At 47.3% G+C, this 21,419-nt stretch overlaps 1 protein-coding gene across 4 annotated transcripts in view; it reads left to right on the top strand.

Moving 5' to 3' along the window:
- The window catches only part of C6 (complement C6), a 121,799-nt gene that overhangs the window by 63,238 nt on the left and 37,142 nt on the right, over positions 1 to 21,419 (top strand). For all 4 annotated transcript variants that reach the window (XM_053289754.1, XM_053289756.1, XM_053289755.1 and 1 more), the window contains 5 exons: positions 441 to 597; positions 5,124 to 5,268; positions 6,519 to 6,660; positions 11,799 to 11,937; positions 14,591 to 14,791. In XM_053289754.1, the coding sequence (XP_053145729.1) occupies positions 441 to 597; positions 5,124 to 5,268; positions 6,519 to 6,660; positions 11,799 to 11,937; positions 14,591 to 14,791 (784 nt within the window). The remainder of the gene's footprint in view (positions 1 to 440; positions 598 to 5,123; positions 5,269 to 6,518; positions 6,661 to 11,798; positions 11,938 to 14,590; positions 14,792 to 21,419) is intronic.

The raw sequence follows: 21,419 nt of genomic DNA, 5'->3' as shown, positions 1-21,419 counted from the left end.
TTTAAAAGGGGCTTAGACAGATTCATGGAAGACAGGTCTATCAATGGCTACTAGTCTGATGGCTGTGCGCCATCTCTAGCCTCAGAGGCATGATGCCTCTCAGTACCAGTTGCAGGGGAGCAACAACAGGAGAGAGGGCATGCACATTCCTCTTGCCTGTGGGCTTTCCAGAGGCATCTGGTGGGCCACTGTGTGAAACAGGATGCTGGACTCAATGGGCCTTGTGCCTGATCCAGCAGGGCTGTTCTTATGTTCTTAAGTGTGACTTCTAGAATCCCTCCAAGATACATTTCAGGGAAAACTGAGACAAAGTTTCCTGCTGCAGCTAACTGCCCCATTATTCAGTGTCCTTTGTCACCACCAAAGCATCCTTCAAAGTGGAAGTCCTTTTATTTCACTTGACAGCAATCTGTTGTCTTAACAGAGCTCTTGTCTTCCAGGCAAATAAGGATGGATGACTACTATTGGAAGAACTCATGTGCCCAACTTTGCACTACTCAGGAATCCAGGGCCTGCAACCAACAGATGTGTCCTATCAACTGCCTGCTTGGAGACTTTGGCCCTTGGTCAGAATGTGACCCATGTGTTAAAAAGCAAGTAGGTTCCAATGCAGATTTGGGAGGGGATGGGCAGAAGAAAAATAAGCCAGCAGCAAATATGAAGAGGATTTTGCATATTCCATGTGTGGCAGAGCAAGATAATTCGGGCATATTAAGGTTCTAGAATGTGGGAGAATCTTGGGGGCACTTGTTGAGATGGCTTTGGCTGCATTCACATGTGCACAAGTAAGTAGTATTGGGTACTTCTGATGAGTTTATTCAGAAGGCAACATTTTATGCATGCATATTAACATACCGGTGTGCCGTGTGTGTGTGTTTACTATACAACAGGGGTAGGCAAACTTTGGCACTCCAGCAGTTGTTGAACCACAACTCCTCCCATCCCCAGCCACAGTAAACTGGCTGAGGATGATGAGAGTTGCAGTTCAATGACAGCTGGAGTGCCAAAAGTTGCCTATCCCTGCTCTACTATTTACTACCAGGGTCTGTCCTGGTTTGAAGTTGAATGGGAAACTACATGTGTGAACACTTTAAGATGTTCCTCTTAGGGCTGGGGCCACTCTGGGAAGAATGCCTGCATGCAGAAGGTCCCAATTTCCCTCCCTGGCATCTCCAAGATAGGGCTGAGAGAGACTTCTGCCTGCAACCTTGAAGAAGCTGCTGCCAGTCTGTGTAGACAATACTGAGCTAGATGGACCAATCGTCTGACTCAGTAAAAGGCAGCTTCCTATGTACCTATTTCCTTTTGTCAGTCAGTCCAACCCCTCTGTGGGAGTGGGTGGGAGGTGACATGTGGGAGATCACATCTGGCTTTGTATTGCTCACATGTGTTCTTGGTCTTAGCACATAAATGGGGTGGCCCAAAGCATTGCGGCACTTGAGGTGAGATGCCAAATGCTGCTTTGGCGCACAACCCTGGTGGCAGCCAGTCCCCTTTCAAAGCTGACCTTTGCAAGCTTTGAAAATGGTGTGGAAGAGGGAAAGTTGCCAGCAGCAACCTCTTTCTCTCCTCACATTTCTTGCAAATTTCTCAAGGAGTGTGAGGGGAGGTGCTCCTTGCAAAGCTTGCAAGGATTGGATCGGTCCTGAAGAGCTGCTCCAACAGTGGGGGGGTCAGGGTATCTCACTGCCCTGCTGGTGCCTTAATCAGGGCTGTCCTTAGGGCATGGCAAGCAGGGCAACCACCCCAGGCCCCGCTCTTTTAACCCCCATTAGAATTAACTGGAAGGGGGCCCCGTACCCCACCAGGGTTCTCTAAGGACAGCCCTGGCCCTAATAGTCTTCTGCATGAGGCCACCACCTCAACTAGCCACATGAAAGGGTCACCCCTGAATATAACATTACATGTGCTCCACTTTCCCAAATGCTGAGAAGTTCTGGGGCAATACTACTGAATTTAGCTTCCTCTTGAACGGAGTACTGGAAACTTAAGGTATCTTGGTTTTTATGAACACAGAAGCAGAGTTTACTGAAAGCAGAAAAAGAACAGGCAGCAAAACTGTTCTTGCATTTCAGAGATTCACTGTTGGAGCCTCCCCTGCTGCATGACTGCACCCCAATTTTAGTGAACTCAGGATAAAATTCTTCACTCTTTGTCTGCTTCTTTCTACATTCAAACCACAAAAACTGGCTCTCAACCCCATCTCTTATCTCTATGGTGTCCACTTCCAAGGGCTGGGTAGAAGGATTCTTCAGCCATGGAGGAGCATTCTCTAATTTTCTTTTTTGTGGTCTCATTCAGGGAATATCAACCAGTCATTTGTGGTGTCAAGTAGAAATTATGGGTTAGTTAACACATGGCTGAGAACCTGTGGTTCTCCCAGTCTGAGATATGGGGGGAACCTGAAGCTAGCGCTAGGGGTGTGCACAGAACCGTCTGGCCCAGTTCGGTTTGAGGCCGGACTGGCCTCGAATGGAACTGGGCCAGTTCAGTCCAGCCCCCGATCAAACCATGCCCGGTCCGGTCCAGTCCCGGACTGGTCTGCAATTTTTTTTTAATTAAAGTAAATGAGAAGTACCTTTAGCCCCTTCGGGGGGCTAGCTGAAGCCGCCGGGGGGGTCGACGTGGGTTCCCTTTCCCCCCGCCGGCCTTCCTCATCACCGCAATATAAAGCCTTTTTGTTATGTAAAAGCCGTGGCCTCACAGAGGGCATTTGCGCATGTGTGGCAGCAGACAAAATGGCGGCCGCTCGCTCATACGGAGGCCTGAAAGGGCCAAAAAGGCTTTACATAACAGCTGCAGCAGTGATGAGGAAGTCCGGCGGGGGGAGAGGGAATCTGTGCAGACCCCCCCACCCCCTGCGGCTTCAGCACGCCCCCTGAAGGGGCTAAAGGTACTTCTCATTTACTTTAATTTTTTAAAAAAATTGCGGACCTGCCGGACCGGACCCGGCAGTCTGATTCCAGTCCGACGGAACTGGGGAGGTGTTTTGGTTCGACCACGAACCCACGAACCCCCGGACTGGACCACTTGACCACTGGACCAGTCCACACATCCCTAGCTAGCACTGCAGAAAGTCACATATTTTAGTTTGTTGAAAATAAAGAGGTATGCCCCCTGTCTGCACCTCCCAGTGAACCCCAGATGCTCTCCCAGTCTTCCTTGCACTGCCCCTTTGACTGGCAAGCCTTCACCATCCGCTTTACAGCCATTGGTCTTGATTGTAAAGGGGGCAGGCGGCTCACCTGCAATGAACCAGAGGTTCATGAAGAGTGTGGATTCATATGTAGCTTGCATCTCTGGGCAAGCAGTACTTGGTTTAGCAAACCAGCTCCAAATCTTGATAACACATCTCAGTTTGATGCCCTGTGTGAACCTCTGGCTCCTTCCTTGCCCTGGGTTGAGACAGACACGTCAGTTACCAACTGTAGGTGCAAGTAGGTTCTGTGTTCTGTGAACCTGATCAGCGTGGGAGATCTGTGATCAAGATCTGCTACAGCTTTGTTTTGCTTTTTAGACTTCAAAGCAGTTGCACAAGGCTGACAATTTATCAGGGAAGTAGTGCTGGGAAAGCATGTGTCTTAACCTTTCCCTCCTGCACCATTTATCCAGTTTAAGTCTGTCCCCTGAAGTTTGCATCAACTATTTGCATGAGGAGAAGGGTGGGTACAGCATGGAGAAGAACAGATTGTAGACTAATTCATGGGGCCATAATTGTCACCCTGTATTGAAGGCAAGCATTAAGAGTTGCCCGATACTGCACAAAACACACAGGCACATGAGCAACAGACACTAACAGGGGTGCTGTTCTGAGCTGAATAGAGATGGTTGCCATTCCCCAAGAAATATATGAGCCACACTGTAAAGGTACCTCTTAGTCCAGGTGTAGGGGAAATAATGTAGAGCAAGACCAAATATTATTCTAAGTTTGCTAAATCATTATTCTGAGTGGGTGTGTGACTGTGGTTTTTCCTGTAAGTGTTGCCTGGTTGGAGTCTGGGATTTCATGAAAGAATGGTAAGGACTGTGAATAATCCCCTGAACCCATCCCATTCATGTACAGGGATGGGGTCCAAAGCAAGTGCTTGGCAGGTTGTGAAAAATAGCAATTGACAGCCTTTGAAGGAAAGAAAGGGAGAGGGAGGGAGGGAGAGAGAGAATTGTGACTGAAGCTTCTTGGAGTGTGGGGGCACACTCTCTGGGGATCTGATATGGGGCAGCAGATCTGCCTTGCAGGAAAAATGCTTTACTTACCCCTCCCAACAATGGTGCCGTATTTCGTTGAGCAATCGGGCGGCAGGATACCTCCCTGCTGCCCGCTTCAATCCCCGCTTGTGGCTCCTTAAGAACTAAGAATCAGGAGGCAGGATACCTCCCTGCCGCCCCCTTCAAACCCTGCTTGGCTGGTGGCTGCCCCCTTCAATCCCCCTGCCCGCCCCCTTCCTTCCTGTTCTCCATTGAAAACGGGAGGCAGGATAACTCCCTGCCGCCCCTTTGCCGGCTTGGCTTTTGAACAGGCAAAGGGGTGGCAGGGAGTTATCCTCCCACCCGTTTTCAATGGAGAACGGGAAGGAAAGGGGCGGCAGGGGGATTGGGGGCGGCAGGGGAATTTAGGGGGCAAGCTGGAGGGGGCTTGCCTATCTATACCCTAGACCATCTGGTCCTGTCCTCACAAATGGGGAGTGCATGATGGTGTTAAGAAACATTTCCTAACAAAAATAGCAAGAATGGATAAATTCCCCCTATATTTAAAACTAATGGCATGTGCCGGTCCCCTGCTAACTGAGCAAAGAGGCACCCTTTTAAAGTGGTGGTTTTCTTTACTGAGCAGGGGGAGATCGACTGGCCCTATCCATCCTGAGCACAGCATCCCTCCAGTGGCTGTTGCTGGTTTCTATCTTGTGCTTCTTTTAAAGACTGCGAGCCCTTTGGAGGGCTGGGAGTCTTTCTTTCTGTCTTTCTGTCTTTCTTTCTTAATCACTTTGGGAACTTTTCTTGAAAAGTGGTATATAAATATTCATCTCTCATAGATATAGAGATATAGAGATAGATAGCTCTTCAGAAGAAACTGCCTGGAGAAAACCTCCCTGCCCACCCCATTAAGCTCTTGTTCTGCCTTTCAGTTTCGTGTCAGGTCCCTGACTCGGCCATCCCAGTTTGGGGGACAGCCCTGCAGTGAGCAGCTAGTAGATTTCCGGAGATGTTTCCCAACCAAGCTTTGCAACATAGAGGAAGTAGACTGCGAGAATAAATTCCAGTGTGAAAATGGTAACTCTTTTACTTTGACATCCTCTGGTTTAGATGTACTGTCAAAAATATAACAATCCAGATAAAGTAAGGCTGTTTGTTAAACGGATGTAACCCACCTAGGCAGGGGGGAAAGAATATGTGTTAGAGTGCTTTGGTATTCATGTATATTGCAAGGAAGTTTTCACTGCTTCTCTACAGTATCAGTGATGCTGTAATACTGTGGTTGGTATCTTTACACTGACTGGCTGGCCAATCTGGGAAGGAGCCCAGAGGGAAAGATTAACGTGGTTGACAGAAATCTTTCCTAGTGCATAACTTCCATGCCCGGCATGTTCTGTCCCCATTTCATTGGTAGCCCAAAGATTAAAGCATGCCAAGGAGGCAGCAAGATGACCTCCTGAATCCCACTTTTTAAAAAAAGAGTGGTGGAGAGGGAGAAGAGGATTTGCACAAGGGGACAGCAGTTGTCACCCTGCCTCAGACACAAAGAGGTCTTGAGCTCTTGAGCCAGCCAGTACCTTCAGAAGCCCCACAGTTGTGGATCCATAGAGTAAAGATACATCAGAGCTGGAAGAACACAATGAGGCCATTCACACAGTCAAAAATTGTATTCTCCCTGGATTTGGGAGCTGTGTGTGCTCCCAATTTTCAGAGATGTGGAAGCAAGTTAGGAGGAAAACCTGGGTAGTTTTTCCTCCAGCCTTGCTTCCACACAGTCACTTCTACCCATGTTTTCCTCCTACCTTGCTTCCACACAACCAAAAATTGGGTGCACACACAGCTCCCAAACCTGGGTAGAACACAGTTTTTGATTGTGTGAATGACTTCTTACTCTTGTTCAGGGTCTCCCAGGATGGGATAAAGCATCTCTGTCACTCTGGCAATAGAACTGGCACATCATTCCCTATCAAGGGATTAAACTCTGCCTCTGCTGCTGTGGGGATGGGATGGTCTTCTCCAGCAATGCACCCTTTCTGAAGCTCCAATTCTCCCCCTTATTCAGCTGCCATAGTGACTGCTGCCCACCCATTGCTGCACCTCTGGGGTCATTGTCACAGCAGGGACTAGACCTGTGGCTGGTCATGTGAAAATGTGGCTGCCATTTTCAGTGGCAGCTGTGAGTTTATTGTAACTTTTAGTTTGGCCCCAAGCCTCTGAAGAATCGCTTGACATGAAAGGTATTTTGAGTGTTCCTTTTTATTCTTTACATGGTGATTTCATGAATGCCTAAAGGAACCTGTTGAGATGCTGCTCTTTCTTTGCAACAGGTCGCTGTATCAGCCGAAACCTGGAATGCAACGGAGAAAATGACTGTGAAGACAATTCGGATGAAAGGAACTGTCGGCGTGTACGGACCGTATGCAACAGAAGACATGACAGTATTCCCGGCGTGCACTTAATGGGCCATGGGTAAGTTATTCTTAGTTGTCTTTTGGTTATGTGAAATGCTTGTTTCACTTGCATAAAATTTCCACCCCAAAAAAGCAAAGCTGCATAGAGTCAGTAAGAAGAATAGGTCATATTGCTCCTCTGTGGTTGAAGCTGTCACCCTCTCCCTGCCCCACATAGCATGCTCATCCTTCCCCCTCCCTGACATCTCCCGGTGTCCACTGTGCACAAAAGGGTTATTTCACTATTGTCATTTTATGCAAAGTCTCAGTACAGCTGGAGGCACATTTTTAATGGCGTCTAAAGACCAAACACCTCTAAACACCCACAGGTTTTCTGCTGTTGAGCATGAAAGCACACACAGGTTGCCTGGCTGCAGGTTTGATGGCAGACTCAAACAGGTCACCATCAAACAGCTGCAAAGTGGTGCTGCACTGGGGCAAGTGATTTTGCTGTGGAGAAGTGACTGGCCTGGAAGGCCAGGGCTTAACTTTCCCCCCTCCTCCTGCCACCATTTCCTCCACAGATTTCCCCCACAGCTCTTATCTAGGTGTTATCATGATATCTTACATGGTGCTTACCTTGCCAGAGGGGGAAATGAGCAGGGGAGGGAATTCCAGGGGTGGGCTGAGAAAGGGTTAAGCACTTCCACCTGCTGCTGCTTCTCACAGATTGCATCCCTCCCGCACCACTGTCTGTGCAGCAGTTCTGTGGCCAGCTGGGTTTCCCAGCATTGTGTGTCAGCCATTTATGAGGAATTGCCCAGATCTGGCCCACAGTGAGGCCTTTTCAAGGCAGGAAGAGGAGCAAACGTCAGCTGAGATCCTCCGCACTGACAGGAGTCCCACAGCAGAGGCCCCATTGGATGTGACTTTAATCATCAGTCCTGACCGGCTTACTGAACAACAGCCAGAGTTTGCCTCTCCTATGGTTGCCCTTTTGGTGGAACTCAGAACATTGGGGATCCAGTAGCCCATAGTGAAACGTCTGCCCCATTTGCAGGACACCTTTTCAGACCCCAGGAGCAGAGGCAACACCAAGTTAGGGTCGGGCTCCAACACTGGAGGTGACGTACCTACCTGGCTGTCTGAGGCCCCACTCCCTGTGAACTTTCTTGGGAGGAGGGAAAGGCCAGCTCAGGTGCTTGCTACAGATCAAGGCTGGTTGGAGCTTCAGGAAGGGGCAGGCCTCTTGGTTCTTATATAAACCCTACATTTCTGGGCAGATCTTTAGGAACATAGGGAGCTGTCTTATACCGAGTCAGACCATTGGTCTGTCTAGCTCAGTATTGTCTACACAGACTGGCAGCAGCTTCTCTAGGGTTGCAGGTAGAAGTCTCTCTCAGCCCGATCTTGAAGATGCCGGGAGGGAACTTGGAACCTTCTGCCTGCAAGCATGCAGGTTCTCTTCCCAGAGCAGCCCCATCCCCTAAGGGGATTATCTTACAGTGCTCACACATGTAGTCTCCCATTCAAATGCAAACCAGGGTGGACCCTGCTTAGCAAAGGGCTTGCCATCACTAGACTAGCTCTGCTGGTGCAATAGCTCCACACTGGGAATGGATCCTTGCTGAAGCCTGAATTCTATTCCTACTTTGTCCACTGTCTGCATCCCTTGCCTTTTCTCTCTCTGCTCCCCATTCTCGGCATAACCTGCTTTCCTGGCCTTGAGTTCTGGCCTGGGCCCTGGTGCAGCCATGCCACCTAGCAGGAGTGGCTCATATGGGCAGGATTGGGGGGCAGTTAAGAAGCCTCAGGTGAGACTCATTCCCACTCCCCTTCCCCTGCCCCAGCCGCCTCACTCTGCCTCGAAGCTCTTCCCACGGTCAAGTGGGAGGGGCTACCCTGTTTTGCAGGGAGGAAGCCTGAAAGTTCTTACCTCCCCGTAGACAATGGGCACCTTCTCCCTGGGCAGGCGGATCGCCTGCCCGGACAAGCGGCGGCTTTACTGCACCTTGCTCGGGTGCTCTGGGGGTTGGGCATTATTGAGTCCCCCTCCCAAACCCCAGTAATGCACCTCACGAGGGTGGTGATCCCATTTCTGGGATCCCCTCCCCCCCTCCCCGAGTGTGCCCGCCGTGACTGTGGCAGACACACGGCCAGGAAAATGGGGTTAACAGAGCACTTGCTCCATCGACCTCGTTTAAGGGGGAGGGTATTATCTGGGCTTGCCACCGAGCCACTGCTGGGAGCTGCGTGATTCCCAGCAGTTCTCATGCACAGCAAAAACCGGGCTTGACTTCCCTAGCCCGATTTTCGCTGCACGTGGGAATAGCCTCCTTGCTTCACCCGCTGCCATGTTAACCCCAGGTGTGTGGCTGGTTATTTGCCTGGTTGGGGTCAACTCGGCAGCAGGCAAGACAAGACGAGAAGTGTGAGGCAGCCAGGCAGAGGAGAGTGGGAATGAGCCACATCTGTGTGGTGGTTTCGGTCAATCCATTTTTGGATCCAGGCCAGCTTTTGAATGGGGCTGTTGTATTCCAATCCTAGCCCCGTAATGGCGCAGCGGGGAAGTGACTTTGACTAGCAAGCCAGAGGTTGCCGTTTCAAATCCCCGCTGGGATGTTTCTCAGGCTATGGGAAACACCTATATCGGGCAGCAGCGATATAGGAAGATGCCGAAAGGCATCATCTCATACTGTGTGGGAGGAGGCAATCATAAACCCCTCCTGGATTCTACCAAAAGAAACCACAGGGCTCTGTGGTTGCCAGGAGCCGACACCGATCCGATGGCATACTTTACCTTTATTCTGATCCTAGGCTGAGCTAGCAAACAGCCAGCAGCAAGAGCAAGGAAAAGCAGTCTGCATTTGCCTCTCTGTACATAATATCGATTTCATTAAACTATTAATATTCCCTATTCCTGCCTTGTCCTTGCATACCACAACTCTTTCCCTTGGATTCTATAACCTGCAGCTTGTTTACTGTGCCCTGTCCTGCCTGTACAAGCCACTCCTGAAGCCTAGGACAGACCATCCTTGCATCATGAGGCCTGGGTTACTTAGCATCTAACTTGACCCATGCACACAGAGACCAACATTTTTAGCCTTCTCATTTTTGTTTTCCATGGAGATGTACAAAATATCCCTAAAATCTTGCGGATTCCATCAAAATTCTTCTACCTTTGTTCAGAATCCCTATAGACCAGTGATTCTCAAACTTGGGTCCTCAGGTGTTATTGGACTTCAACTCCCATAATCCCCAGCCCCAGTAGCCTTTGGTTGAGGATTATGGGAGTTGAAGTCCAATAACACCTGAGGACCCAAGTTTGAGAATCACTGCTATAGACGTTTCCCCTGATCAGAACTCTTCAACCCTGGATCTGAGACACTCTTTAAGCTCTTCCACATTCTAGTTATAGGGGACCTTCAGTCAACTGAACCACGTTGATACCTGGGGGCAAACGAGTCACAAATGTGGTTAAGGTAGAAGGATCTGGTGGGAGGGAGTCTACATTCCCAAGGCTGAGTTCTGGGTTCTTTGCTACAGGGAGCCACAATTAATTAATTAATTAATTTATATACACCGCCTGGCTCCTAAGACTCTAGGTGATTCTCAGAGGCTCTCACTTGTACCTGATCCAGTCTTTGGGCAAAACAGGCAGACATTCCGAATACATGGGAAGCATCAGAGAGTTGCTAGGAGAGAAATAAAGTGGAGAGTGGGTTGGATTCCAAAGAGCAAACTTCTTGCTTGTTTTTCTTAGGGCAAGCTTGACACAACTTTAATCACACTGTTGTCCCTGGCCTGCTTGCTTTTTCTTTTGTAAATAGCAATAGGGAAGGGAATGCAGATTAGGGCTAGAATAGAGGGATTGAATCCTACACCCCACCATAGTCCTGATCTGCATTTGGGTCTCCCATACGTCCAATTTGCCCTTGGTGAGGGGGGGAGGGTTCCATTTGTTCTAATGGGAGCTTTCCCCCCAGGACAAATACTTGATCTGGATCAGGACCGTGGTGGAGGTAGATGTAAAGCCTCATGTGCTTTGCCATGGTCCTGATCCAGATAGTCCCTCACATGTGCTATTCATGAGAGAAAAAGCAAACACAAGACCAACATGATTGAAGTCACATCTACTTGGCCTTTGCTTGTTGATCCACTGTGTTTACTCATAAGCAAGTTCCACTGATTTCCAGCCTACTTAGGAAGCTGCCTTATACAGAGTCAGAGCACTACTCCATCCAGCTCATATTGCCTCTAATGGCCTGGTTCACACAATCATTCAAATCTAGGTTTAAAGTGGGTTACTGTTACCAATATTAGCGCGACAATGTGAATCAATGCCAAGATGGGAATCTCAGTTCCATCTTGGGCCATAAACCACCTTGACATAGAAGCTAGTCTCACGACCAGCAGGATCTGGGCTAAGGGAGCCCAGCCTGGTTTCTCCTGGTCGTGAGAATCTCTGGGAGCCACGTGGTTTCCAGCAGTGACTCAGCAGCAAGCCTGCTGAGCCACCCCTTTAAATGAGGTTAATGGAGTGAGTGCTCTGTTAACCTCATTTTGTTGGCCGTGTGCCTGCCTCAGCTGCTTGCAGCCATGGCAGACACACTTGGGAGGGAGATCCCAGGAAAGCACCGTGCCTTTGCATGGTGCATTACTAGGGCTCCAGGGGGCGGGGCAACACGTGGTAGCAACTCCCTTTGCCCGACCTCCGGAGCACCCGAGTGAGCTGCGGCCGGGCACGGAAGTGCGGGAGCAAAGCTGCCGCTCGTCTGGGCGGGTGATCTGCCCGCCCAGGGAGAACGCGCCAGTTGTCTGCGGGGAGGTAAGCACTTTCAGGCTTCCTCCCCACAAAACAGGGTAGCCCTTCCCTTTTGATCGTGGGAAGAGCTTCTTTGGTTCACACAGTCATGCGAATGTGGTAACCCTCATTAAACCTAGATTCAAATGATTGTGTGAACCCGGCAACTGAGCGGTAGCAGTTCTCAGAGTTTCAGATGGGTGTTTCCCAGCCCTATCTGGAGGCGCCAGGTATTGGACCTGGGTTCTCTGTATGCAAAGCAAAGGCTTTTCAACTCAGCTACCATCTTTCCCCCTTAGGCAAGCTTGTTTAGGAATACAGCACTTGTGGTAGTGGGGAAACTCGTTGAACTGAGGAGATAGCCCTTGGTGCCTTTTTTGACTGCTAAACTTCCTGGAATACTCTTTCTCCAGATTCCATCTTCTGGCAGGAGAGACTCGAGGAGAAGTTCTTGGTAATTCTTTTTATGGAGGCAAATGCACAATAGTCAAAAGCAACGATACAAGGAAAACATACCGTGTACCTGCAAACCTAGAGACTGTCAGCTTTCAGGTAATGGTCAAGAGATTTTAGGAATAACAAATCTACAGATGGTTTTCTACTGGCCAGTTTCTACCAGTGTGTAATTTCTATTGATGCCTATTGCTTCTACATTATTCTCCTCTTACCATGATATTGCTGCTTACAGGAAAAAGAGTTCCTAAAACTAGTGGTGGGGGGAATTCTGTAGGAATTCAGTAGCCCCAATCCTGTAAAGGAGATTTTCATAAGCAGTAGATTCAGAAGTGGATCCTCATCCCCATTAGACATGCTGCAGATAGGACTGACCCCCATCACCAGGGGCTTCTGGGCACATGTAACCAAGCACAATGGGAACTGATATGCCATCTGCAAATTGTATTTTGGGATGTGCATAGAACTGAGCGGGGGTTGGTTCAAAGGTGGGGGGTACTGCCTTAAGGGCGGGGGAGGGTGCACTTACCCCCCCCATTGCTCTTCCCCCATTGGCGCTCCAGTTTTCTTCTCTGGCAGTACGTTCGGGGCGGCAGCGTACCTCCCTGCTGCCCTATTGCCCCCGTTTACTGGATTCAGTAAACTGTAAAGTTTACCCGATGCAGGCACCGGTTGCCCCACGTGCACACACCCACACCATTGGCTACTTCCAGATAGTTCTGGTAAACGGGGGCAATGGGGCAGCAGGGAGGTACACTGTCGCCACGAGGGACTTTAGAAAACCGGAGCACCGGCAGGGGGAGAGTGGCAGGAGGGGTAAATGCAGCACCCCCTGCCTTTGAACCAGTGGAACCAGCCGCCTTTCGAACTGGTTCTGTGCACATCCCTAATTGCATTTACTTAGAATATTAAATAACCCCCCAAAAAAGTCACTTCTGTCTAATTTGGCGCCTCTTAATGCTTGGTGCCCCCAGCAACCGCCTAGTTCACCGATATTTCCAGGCTGCCCTGGACTAAGTATTCTGCACTGATTGACAGCAACTCTCTCCAGGGCTTCAGGCTTTCTCAGTCCTACCAGGAGGGTCCAGAGGAGAGCTACAGTCCACCCCCAAGTGCATAAAACATTCTCAGATGCATCTAACTGGCTGTGGTAGACAGATGCCCCATTGCACAGAAAAACCAAAGTATGGCCTAAATGGCAACCAATACAAGACAAGTAGTAAGTGTGTGAGGTTCTCCTCATGACCAGCTCTTTCTGTATAGGAGAGGGTTAACCAGGATACAGGGGCATGTCTGGAGCCTTGGAATCCACTCCTACACAGTGCCTGTCAAGCTGGGCTATCCAGCTTTTCTACCCTGCTCTTATCCCAGGTAGGACAGAAACGTCTGTTGTCCTACTGTGGTTTGTGGTTGTGTAGGTGGCTGTGGCGGCTTTTGCAGCTCCTGAGGCCAGCAACCATAAAATGCTGTGACTTACGCAGTCAGGGGGAGAAGCCCTCATGCATTGGCATGAGCTGCCTCTCTGCTTCCTGTGCAATGCATTGTGGGATACTGGAGGACTTGCTCCTCCCAATCCCATCGTTGTCAATTGTCTCCGTGCCGATCATTTGGGCGCACGATTGGCAGAGCCATACGGAGCCTCCGGTCATCTGTGGGGAGCTCCCCACCACCAGCCTACCCCAGTTTGGTGGTGTGAGCAACCTTTGTGTGTCAGTTCTACGCAGAGCTCTGCATAGTATGACTTTTCCTTTTCTCTCTGTACTCAGGATGTGCATACGTACATAGACATTCCCACTTAGGCAACCACTTCATGCATCTGATGAAGTTGCTCCTGGTTGATGAAAACATATGCCAAAATAAATGTGTTAGTCTTTAAGATACCATAAGGGTCATCTTTGTGACTGGACTAGCAGCAATTGGTACAAAGATTAGCAGAAATGCCCATATTTTAAATCGTATTTATTTAAAATATTTCTACCCTGCCCCTCCAGTACACTACTGCTCAGGGCAGCTCACAACATTAATAAAATAGATACAATGTAAAATAAGACTAATAAAGTCAACCAAATTAAGTTAAATAAGTTAAAAGAGCAGGCTAAAACCACAATTTAAATTACATTTTTAAAAGTTTGAAATTAAAAGTTATTTAAAAAGCTAAAAACTGGGAGCTATAAAAACTAAAGAACCTGCCAGATATAAGCCGCAGATGAAACATTAAAAAGCCTCTGTCCTCCCCACCCACCACACTGCAGGTGTTCTGCAGACACCAGGTTACTACTGCTGCTGCTGCTGCTGTACTTATATCCCACTCTTCAACCAAAGCTCTCAAAGTGGTTTACATTGAAAAAGTAAATAAAATAAGATGCTCCCCTGTCCCCAAAGGGCTCACAATCTAAAAAGAAACATAAGGCAGATTCCAGCAACCACTACTGGAGGGATGCTGTGCTGGGGTTGGATAGGGCCAGTTGCTCTCCGCCTGCTAAATGTAAGTGAATTGCCACTTTAAAAGATGTTGTTTCTGCCACCAGATGTCCAATTCGGTCCACAAGCCCAGAGGGAACAACAAAGTTCTAATCTTTTCTCTTATGTCTTCCACAGAGATGTGCGCAGATGATGGAAAGGAACAAGCATTGCTCATGTTTACGTTTCTTCTCCTGGGTGGTTTAAATGGTCTTAATGCTACATCTTAGCTCTTCCCTGAATGGCGTGCTTTTGTCATTAAAAGGGGTGTCTGTATTTTACCTCTCCACAGGTAGAGAATAAAGAGGATGATGTGCAATCTGATTTCTACAGGGATTTAATTCCCCTGCAGTCCAGTACCTCTGGGGCTGGTCTTTCCACTGATTCTGGTGAAAGCTCTTTTTGGATCCCAGTGCTGTACTCGAGAAAGACAAAAGTAGAGACCACATCTAAGTCTTCCTTCAGGGAAGCTGTGCAAGCCTCTCATAAAAAGGTAGATTCATTTTTATTCCATCTTTCAGCTGCCATCTATTGGATCTGAATGACAGATCTGGAAAATACTAAAGATTATTACCAAGTTAACACAAACTTTCCTGCACTCAATTGCTTGCATTGTGGTATGTTAAAAAAAAAAAAAAGATTGTAGGCCTGAAATATCTGTCAGACCAGGTTACAGACAGGTTTAGAATTTAAGAGGATTCTGTTCTGTTCAATGGGGGATAGAATAAAGATGTTGGCTGGCATACGGCATGAGAGTATGTCAGCCTAGCAACTTTGCGCTTGTGGAATTTGCATAAGTTGAGCAAGTTTTGCAGATGAAAAAAGTGCTGACATTGAATTCCACAAGAGTAAGCCGATTGAAAATGGGCTTACTCCTGTGTAACAACATGTGTGCACAGTTTGCATTTGTGCAACTTGCACATACCCAGCATTACTACTGTGCAGGACATCAGCTGTTGTGTGTCTCATATACAGGTTCTTTCTGTCTCTTTTCATATGGGGAGGGACCATCACCCAGAGGTAGGACATCTGCTTTGCATGCAGGAGGTCCCAAGCTCAATCTCGGGCATCTCCAGGTAGGGCTGGGGGAGAATCTTGTCTGAAATCCTGGAGAGATGCTAGCATTCAATAACCAATAGAACAGCAGTCTAAAACTGATCATTTGGAAGGAGAAGGAGAAGAAATGAAAAGCAGCATTATGTAATTTAAAGCAGTTCCACATTCATGACCACAAGAAGTGGTGATAGATGGTTTTACACAAGAATAGGAAAGGTTCAAATACAGTAAAAGGAGCAGAAAGATACATGAAAACTCTTTCAGTGACTATTAGCTGTAATCGTGAAATTTGAACTCCCATTTTGAGAGGCAGTACAGTCTAGATAGGAACTTAAGAACTTTGGGAGCTGCCTTATACTGAGTCAGACTATTGGTCTGTCTACCCTGTTTCCCCGAAAGTAAGACCTACCCCGAAAGTAAGACCTAGCAGTAATTTCTGATGTACCGCTAATTGCCCTAGTGCATTTTGGGGGGCTAAAATTAATATAAGACACTGTCTTATTTTCGGGGAAACATGGTAGCTCAGTATTGTCTACACAGACTGGCAGCGGCTTCTATAAGAGCCCCTGGTGGTGCAGTGGTAAAACTGCCGCCCTGTAACCAGAAGGTTGCAAGTTCGATCCTGACCAGGGGCTCAAGGTTGACTCAGCCTTCCATCCTTCCGAGGTCGGTAAAATGAGTACCCAGAATGTTGGGGGCAATATGCTAAATCATTGTAAACCGCTTAGAGAGCTCTGGCTATAAAGCGGTATATAAATGTAAGTGCTATTGCTATTGCTATTGCTATTCTATAGGGTTGCAGCAGGCAGGAATCTCTCTCAATCCTATCTTGGAGAAGCCAGGGAGGGAACTTGGAACCTTCTGCTCTTCCCAGAGCGGCTCCATCTCCTGAGAGGAATCTCTTATAGTGCTCACATGTGGTCTCCCATTCAAATGCAACCAGGGTGGACCCTGCTTAGTTAAGGGGACAAGTCATGCTTGCTACCACAAGATATCAATTGCTGAGACAAGCGGGAAGGCTATAGCCACACACTTACGAACTTCCCAAAGACGTTTAGCTCACTCTGTCCTGAGCTCTAAGAGTTCAGCTTTGTGCTCCAAGATCTGAGCAAATAAACAGCCAACAAAGTTTTAATTAGTTTTATTCTCTTCCAGCCTACAATATCAGAGGCACCTCTTCATGGAGATGGATTTGTGTGCGGAGTTCATGGTAAAATTTCTGGAATGAAATAGGTTAAAATAAAATAAAATAAAGTGTTGAAGACTGGAAGTTAGTTATTCTAGTTGAAAAGACTGGATTTTGCCAGATCACAGTCTCTCTCAGAGACTCCTTCATGTCTAAACGATCCTTCATACATCCATTGCTGGGCAGGCTAAACTAGAGGATTTCCACTTATACAGTTAAATGTTCCTGACTAATTCTACAGCATAGACTAAAGAATTCTCCTAGGGGCTACATAGGCTTTCAGGAAGGTTAGCACAAGAGTAACATGGTCTTCTACCCTGCATGCATACTAAACCTGTAGTGCCCTTATGGCAACACAGGCTGCTGTTGTTGGGAACAGAATGTTGAGTTGGATGGACCTTTCTGATGCCTGAATTACACATTGGGCTAAGCATGTAGTGGCCCACACATTTGTTGAGCAGCAGCCACAAGCGGCCTGATCAGGATTAGGACTGTGGCCTGGAGGGAAAGGGGATTTAACCCTTGCCCCTGCTAAAGGCCCAGGCTGGAGTCCCTCCATTAGGGGCTGCCATTAATGTAGATGATACCTGTACAAGGCAGCATCTATCCCAAAGCAACAGCAATCGCAGTGGAGGGAGGCTCTGTATAGGGACACGTTTTTTGAATCCCCCCCCCCTTCCCTCCATGCCATGGCCCTGATTGTGCCTCCCCCGCGCCCAGCTGCCATTTAGGAAGCAAAAACCAAGCACGCAAGGCCCATGACTACATAACGCAACTTGTAGTTTGGCCCTGACCGTTATGTTCTAATCTTTCCAAATGGCTGCACTTTACATTGCAACAGGCATGGCTCAACAGCTTGGAAAAAAAGGAAGTCTTTTCCTGTTAGTTAGCTGATCTCTTAATTCAGAAAAGGATCCTCTCCGTGATGGGTTTTTCATCATGGTGCAATTTTTTAAAACCACTTTTGTTTTGTTTTTTGTTTTGTTTCCCCCCACCACGGGGGGCTTTATTTCTAATGTGTATTTGCAAATCCTAAATGAATTCGCAATAGGTTACGTCTCAATGAAAGTGTGGGTATTAGGGTGTACAGTATTACATCCTAATTAATACAATGCCAGATTCCCTCCCCCCACAAGTGCAACACATATTAACTGTGTGTGTCTGTGTGTGTCTGTGTGTGTACAGATGACCTGATTGTGTGTGTACAGATAAGCTGCTTCTTAAACAAACAAAAGGTTTTGTTTTGTGTGTGTTTGTGTATGTCAGGAAGAACACCCAAGAACTGTAATTGGGAAACGTTATTAGTGAGTAAAGAACTGTTAGGGTTTGGAATTCTTTTAGTCATTTGCGAGAATAAGCAGACTATTCCAGCCATAATTATTGTTACTTTTCTAATTGTATTGTTACAATTAGAGGAAACACGTCAATAAAAGACAAAAGTTAGGTTGCTAATAAATAGAATTTTTTGCCACAAGATGTGGTGAGGGCCATTAGCTTAGCAGGCTTTAAAAGGAGACCAAACCAAATAATGGAGGATAGCTCTATTAGTAACTGGCCCTATCTACCCCCAGCACAGTACCTCCAGTGACTGTTGCTGGTATCTATCTTACGTTTCTTTTTAGATTATGAGCCCTTTGGGGACAGGGTTCCATTTTATTTGTTTGTTATTTCTCTGTGTAAACCGCCCTGAGACATTTTTGGAAGGGCGGTACAGAAATTGAATTTTTTATTATTATTTCTTGTTTACACAGTCAGACAGGTGTTATTGACTGGTTTGTTTTATCCAGACATCGAGTCCTTCCCAAGGACCTGGGAAGGCTGAATTTTATCATCAATACTGTTGGTTATTATAGATATCGTCGCAAAATATAGGCTGTTCCCAGTAAAGCTGCTTTTTGTAATTGGCTGATGGTGATTTCCATGGCCCCTATGGTGTTGAGGTGCTCTTCAAGGTCTTTTGGAACTGCACCCAGGGCGCCAATTACCACTGGGATTATTTTGGTCTTTTTCTGCCACAGCCTTTCAATTTCAATTTGTAGATCTTTGTATTTGGTGATTTTTTCTATTTCTTTTTCTTCTATTCTGCTCTCCCCTGGTATTGCTATGTCGATTATTTTCACTTGTTTTTCTTTCTTCTCGACTACAGTGATATCTGGTGTATTGTGTGGCAGATGTTTGTCTGTTTGTAGTCGGAAGTCCCATAATATTTTTACATCTTCATTTTCTTCAACTTTTTCAATTTTATGGTCCCACCAATTCTTGGCTACAGGTAGCTTGTATTTTTTGCAGATGTTCCAGTGTATCATCCCTGCTACCTTGTCATGCCTTTGTTTGTAGTCATTCTGTGCGATCTTCTTACAACAGCTGATCAGGTGGTCCACTGTTTCATCTGCTTCTTTACAAAGGCGGCACTTGCTGTTTGTTGTGGATTTTTTGACTTTTGCTCTTATTGCATTTGTTCTTAGTGCCTGTTCTTGTGCAGCCAGTATTAAACCCTCTGTTTCTTTCTTCAAGTTGCCATTCTTAAGCCATTGCCAGGTCTTGGTGATGTCTGATTTTCCACTTATATTGTGCAAATATTGACCATGCAGGGGCTTATTTCTCCATTTTTCTGCTCGGTTCTTGACTTGTTCTTTCTTGTAGGCCTGCTTTGTTTCATTGGTGTTGAATAGTTTCGCGTTCTTGACCATTTGAAGTGCATCTTCTTCACTGTCCTTGATATATTCCTCAAGGCCTCTTTTCTCCTCCTCTACTGTTTGATGGACTTGCAGCATTCCTCTTCCACCTGAGCTGCGAGGGAGGTATAGCCTATCTACATCACTGCGGGGGTGCAGAGCATGATTGATGGTCATGATTTTCCTGGTCTTACGATCTAGCGTCTCTAGCTCTGCCTGGGTCCAGTCTATTATTCCTGCAGTGTATCTGATAACAGGTATAGCCCAGGTGTTTATGGCTTGTATGGTGTTCCCGCCATTGAGTTTGGACTTGAGGATTTTTTGAACTCTCCTGATGTATTCACTTCCAATTTTTCTTTTAACTTCAGTGTGTGCAATGTTATCAGCCTGGAGAATGCCCAAGTATTTGTAAGGTTCTTTCTCTTCCAGGTTCTTGATCTTGCTTCCATTGGGCAGTTTTATTCCTTCTGTTTTTGTTATTTTTCCTCTTTTCATTATTAATGCAGCACACTTGTCTAGTCCAAACTCCATTGCCATATCGTCACTGAATATACGGACAGTGTTTAGCAGTGATTCGATTTCTGACTGGGACTTTCCATACAACTTCAGATCGTCCATGTACAGCAGATGGTTGATTTTACTTGATGTTTTAGATGTTTGGTATCTGAGGCCTGTTTTGTTTAGTATTTGTGAAAGTGGGGTCATGGAGATTACAAACAACAGAGGGGATAGTGAGTCCCCTTGGAAAATGCCTCTTCTAATGCTAACCTGTCCAAGTGCCTCGCCATTGATTGTTAACTGTGTACTCCACCTGCTCATTGCTTCTTTAATATATATCTGAATGTTTTTGCTGACACCAGTTGTTTCTAAACATTTTAGTTATTATTTAGTTGTTGTTATTGTTATTGTTATTATTATTATTATTTATTAATTGCTAAATGGAACTTCCACCTTCAGAGGTAGTCTACCAGGTGCTGAGGACAAACAGGATAACCTCTACCACCATGACATGTTTGTGGTCCTCCTAACCATCTGGCTGGCTATTGTTTGGAAACAAAAAGTTCTGGATAAGATGGAGCCTCCATCTGATCCAACAAAAGATTTCTAAAGTTATTAGTGTGCAGTATTTGTGCTGCCTCTGTACACAGGCAGAATGTTCATATCACCTCAGATGCAATGGAGTTGGTTCTTGCCTTCAGGCATGAGTCCATCAAGTGAGTATCAGTTGCAGGGGAGTAACAGCAGGAGAGAGGGCATGCCCTCCTGCCTGTGGCTTCCAGCGGCATCTAGTGGGCCACTGTGTGAAACAGGATGCTGGACTGGATGGGCCTTGGGCCTCATCCAGCAGGGCTGTTCTTATGTTCTTATGTAAGTGTTAGTAACAGAGCACTGAGAGATCAAGTGATTTAGCCAGCATGGTGGAGTGGATGCAAGTCCTTTTCAGATGTTATCCTGTAGTGCCGTACACTATGAACATAGGAAGCTGCCTTTCCTATGGTTGCCCCTTGGAAGGAACTCAGAACATTGGGGATCCAGTGCCTTCAAATGGGACTTCTGTTCTGTCCCATTCCCAGCACGCCTTTCCTGACCCCAGGAGCAGAGGCAACACCAAGCTAGGCTGGGTCTCCAACACTGGAGGTGAAGTGCCCACCTGGCTGTCTGAGGCCTTACTCTCTGTGAACTTTCTTGGGAGGAGGGAAAGGCCAGCTCAGGTGCTTGCTACAGATCAAGGCTGGTTGGAGCTTCAGGAAAGGGTGGGGCTCTTGAATTTTATGAGCAGATCTTTAAGAACATAGAAACATAGAAAGCTCCCTTCATCCGAGTCCAACCACCGAGTCAGATAGTGAGACTCCCCACATGAACAGGGTGGAGAGCCATAAGGGGTTTGGCGGGGAGAGTGGGTCAAGCCCACTCTCCCCGCACATGAGTATTCGCCCCTGGATTGGCCGCCCACACAATTACGGCTCTGTCATGGAGCCAGTTGGGGCGGTGGGGATCGGTGGCCGCCCGGCCCCTGAAAATCCCAGAACACCCCATATGAGTGTGCAGGGCTTTCTGGAGAGACCCCCGAGTCTGGGAGGCTTGTTTTAGCCTCCCAGTCAGGGATCTCCTCGTGAGTCACCATGGTGTGGAGCCACGACATGTCGACTCATGAACAAAAGAACAGGGTGAGCGGAGCGCTTGCTCTGCTAACCTCATTTTAG

Source organism: Hemicordylus capensis, chromosome 2 (genome assembly GCF_027244095.1).
Source record: "Hemicordylus capensis ecotype Gifberg chromosome 2, rHemCap1.1.pri, whole genome shotgun sequence".
Taxonomy (NCBI): Eukaryota; Metazoa; Chordata; class Lepidosauria; order Squamata; family Cordylidae; genus Hemicordylus; species Hemicordylus capensis.
This window is presented reverse-complemented; position numbering and strand designations above follow the sequence as displayed.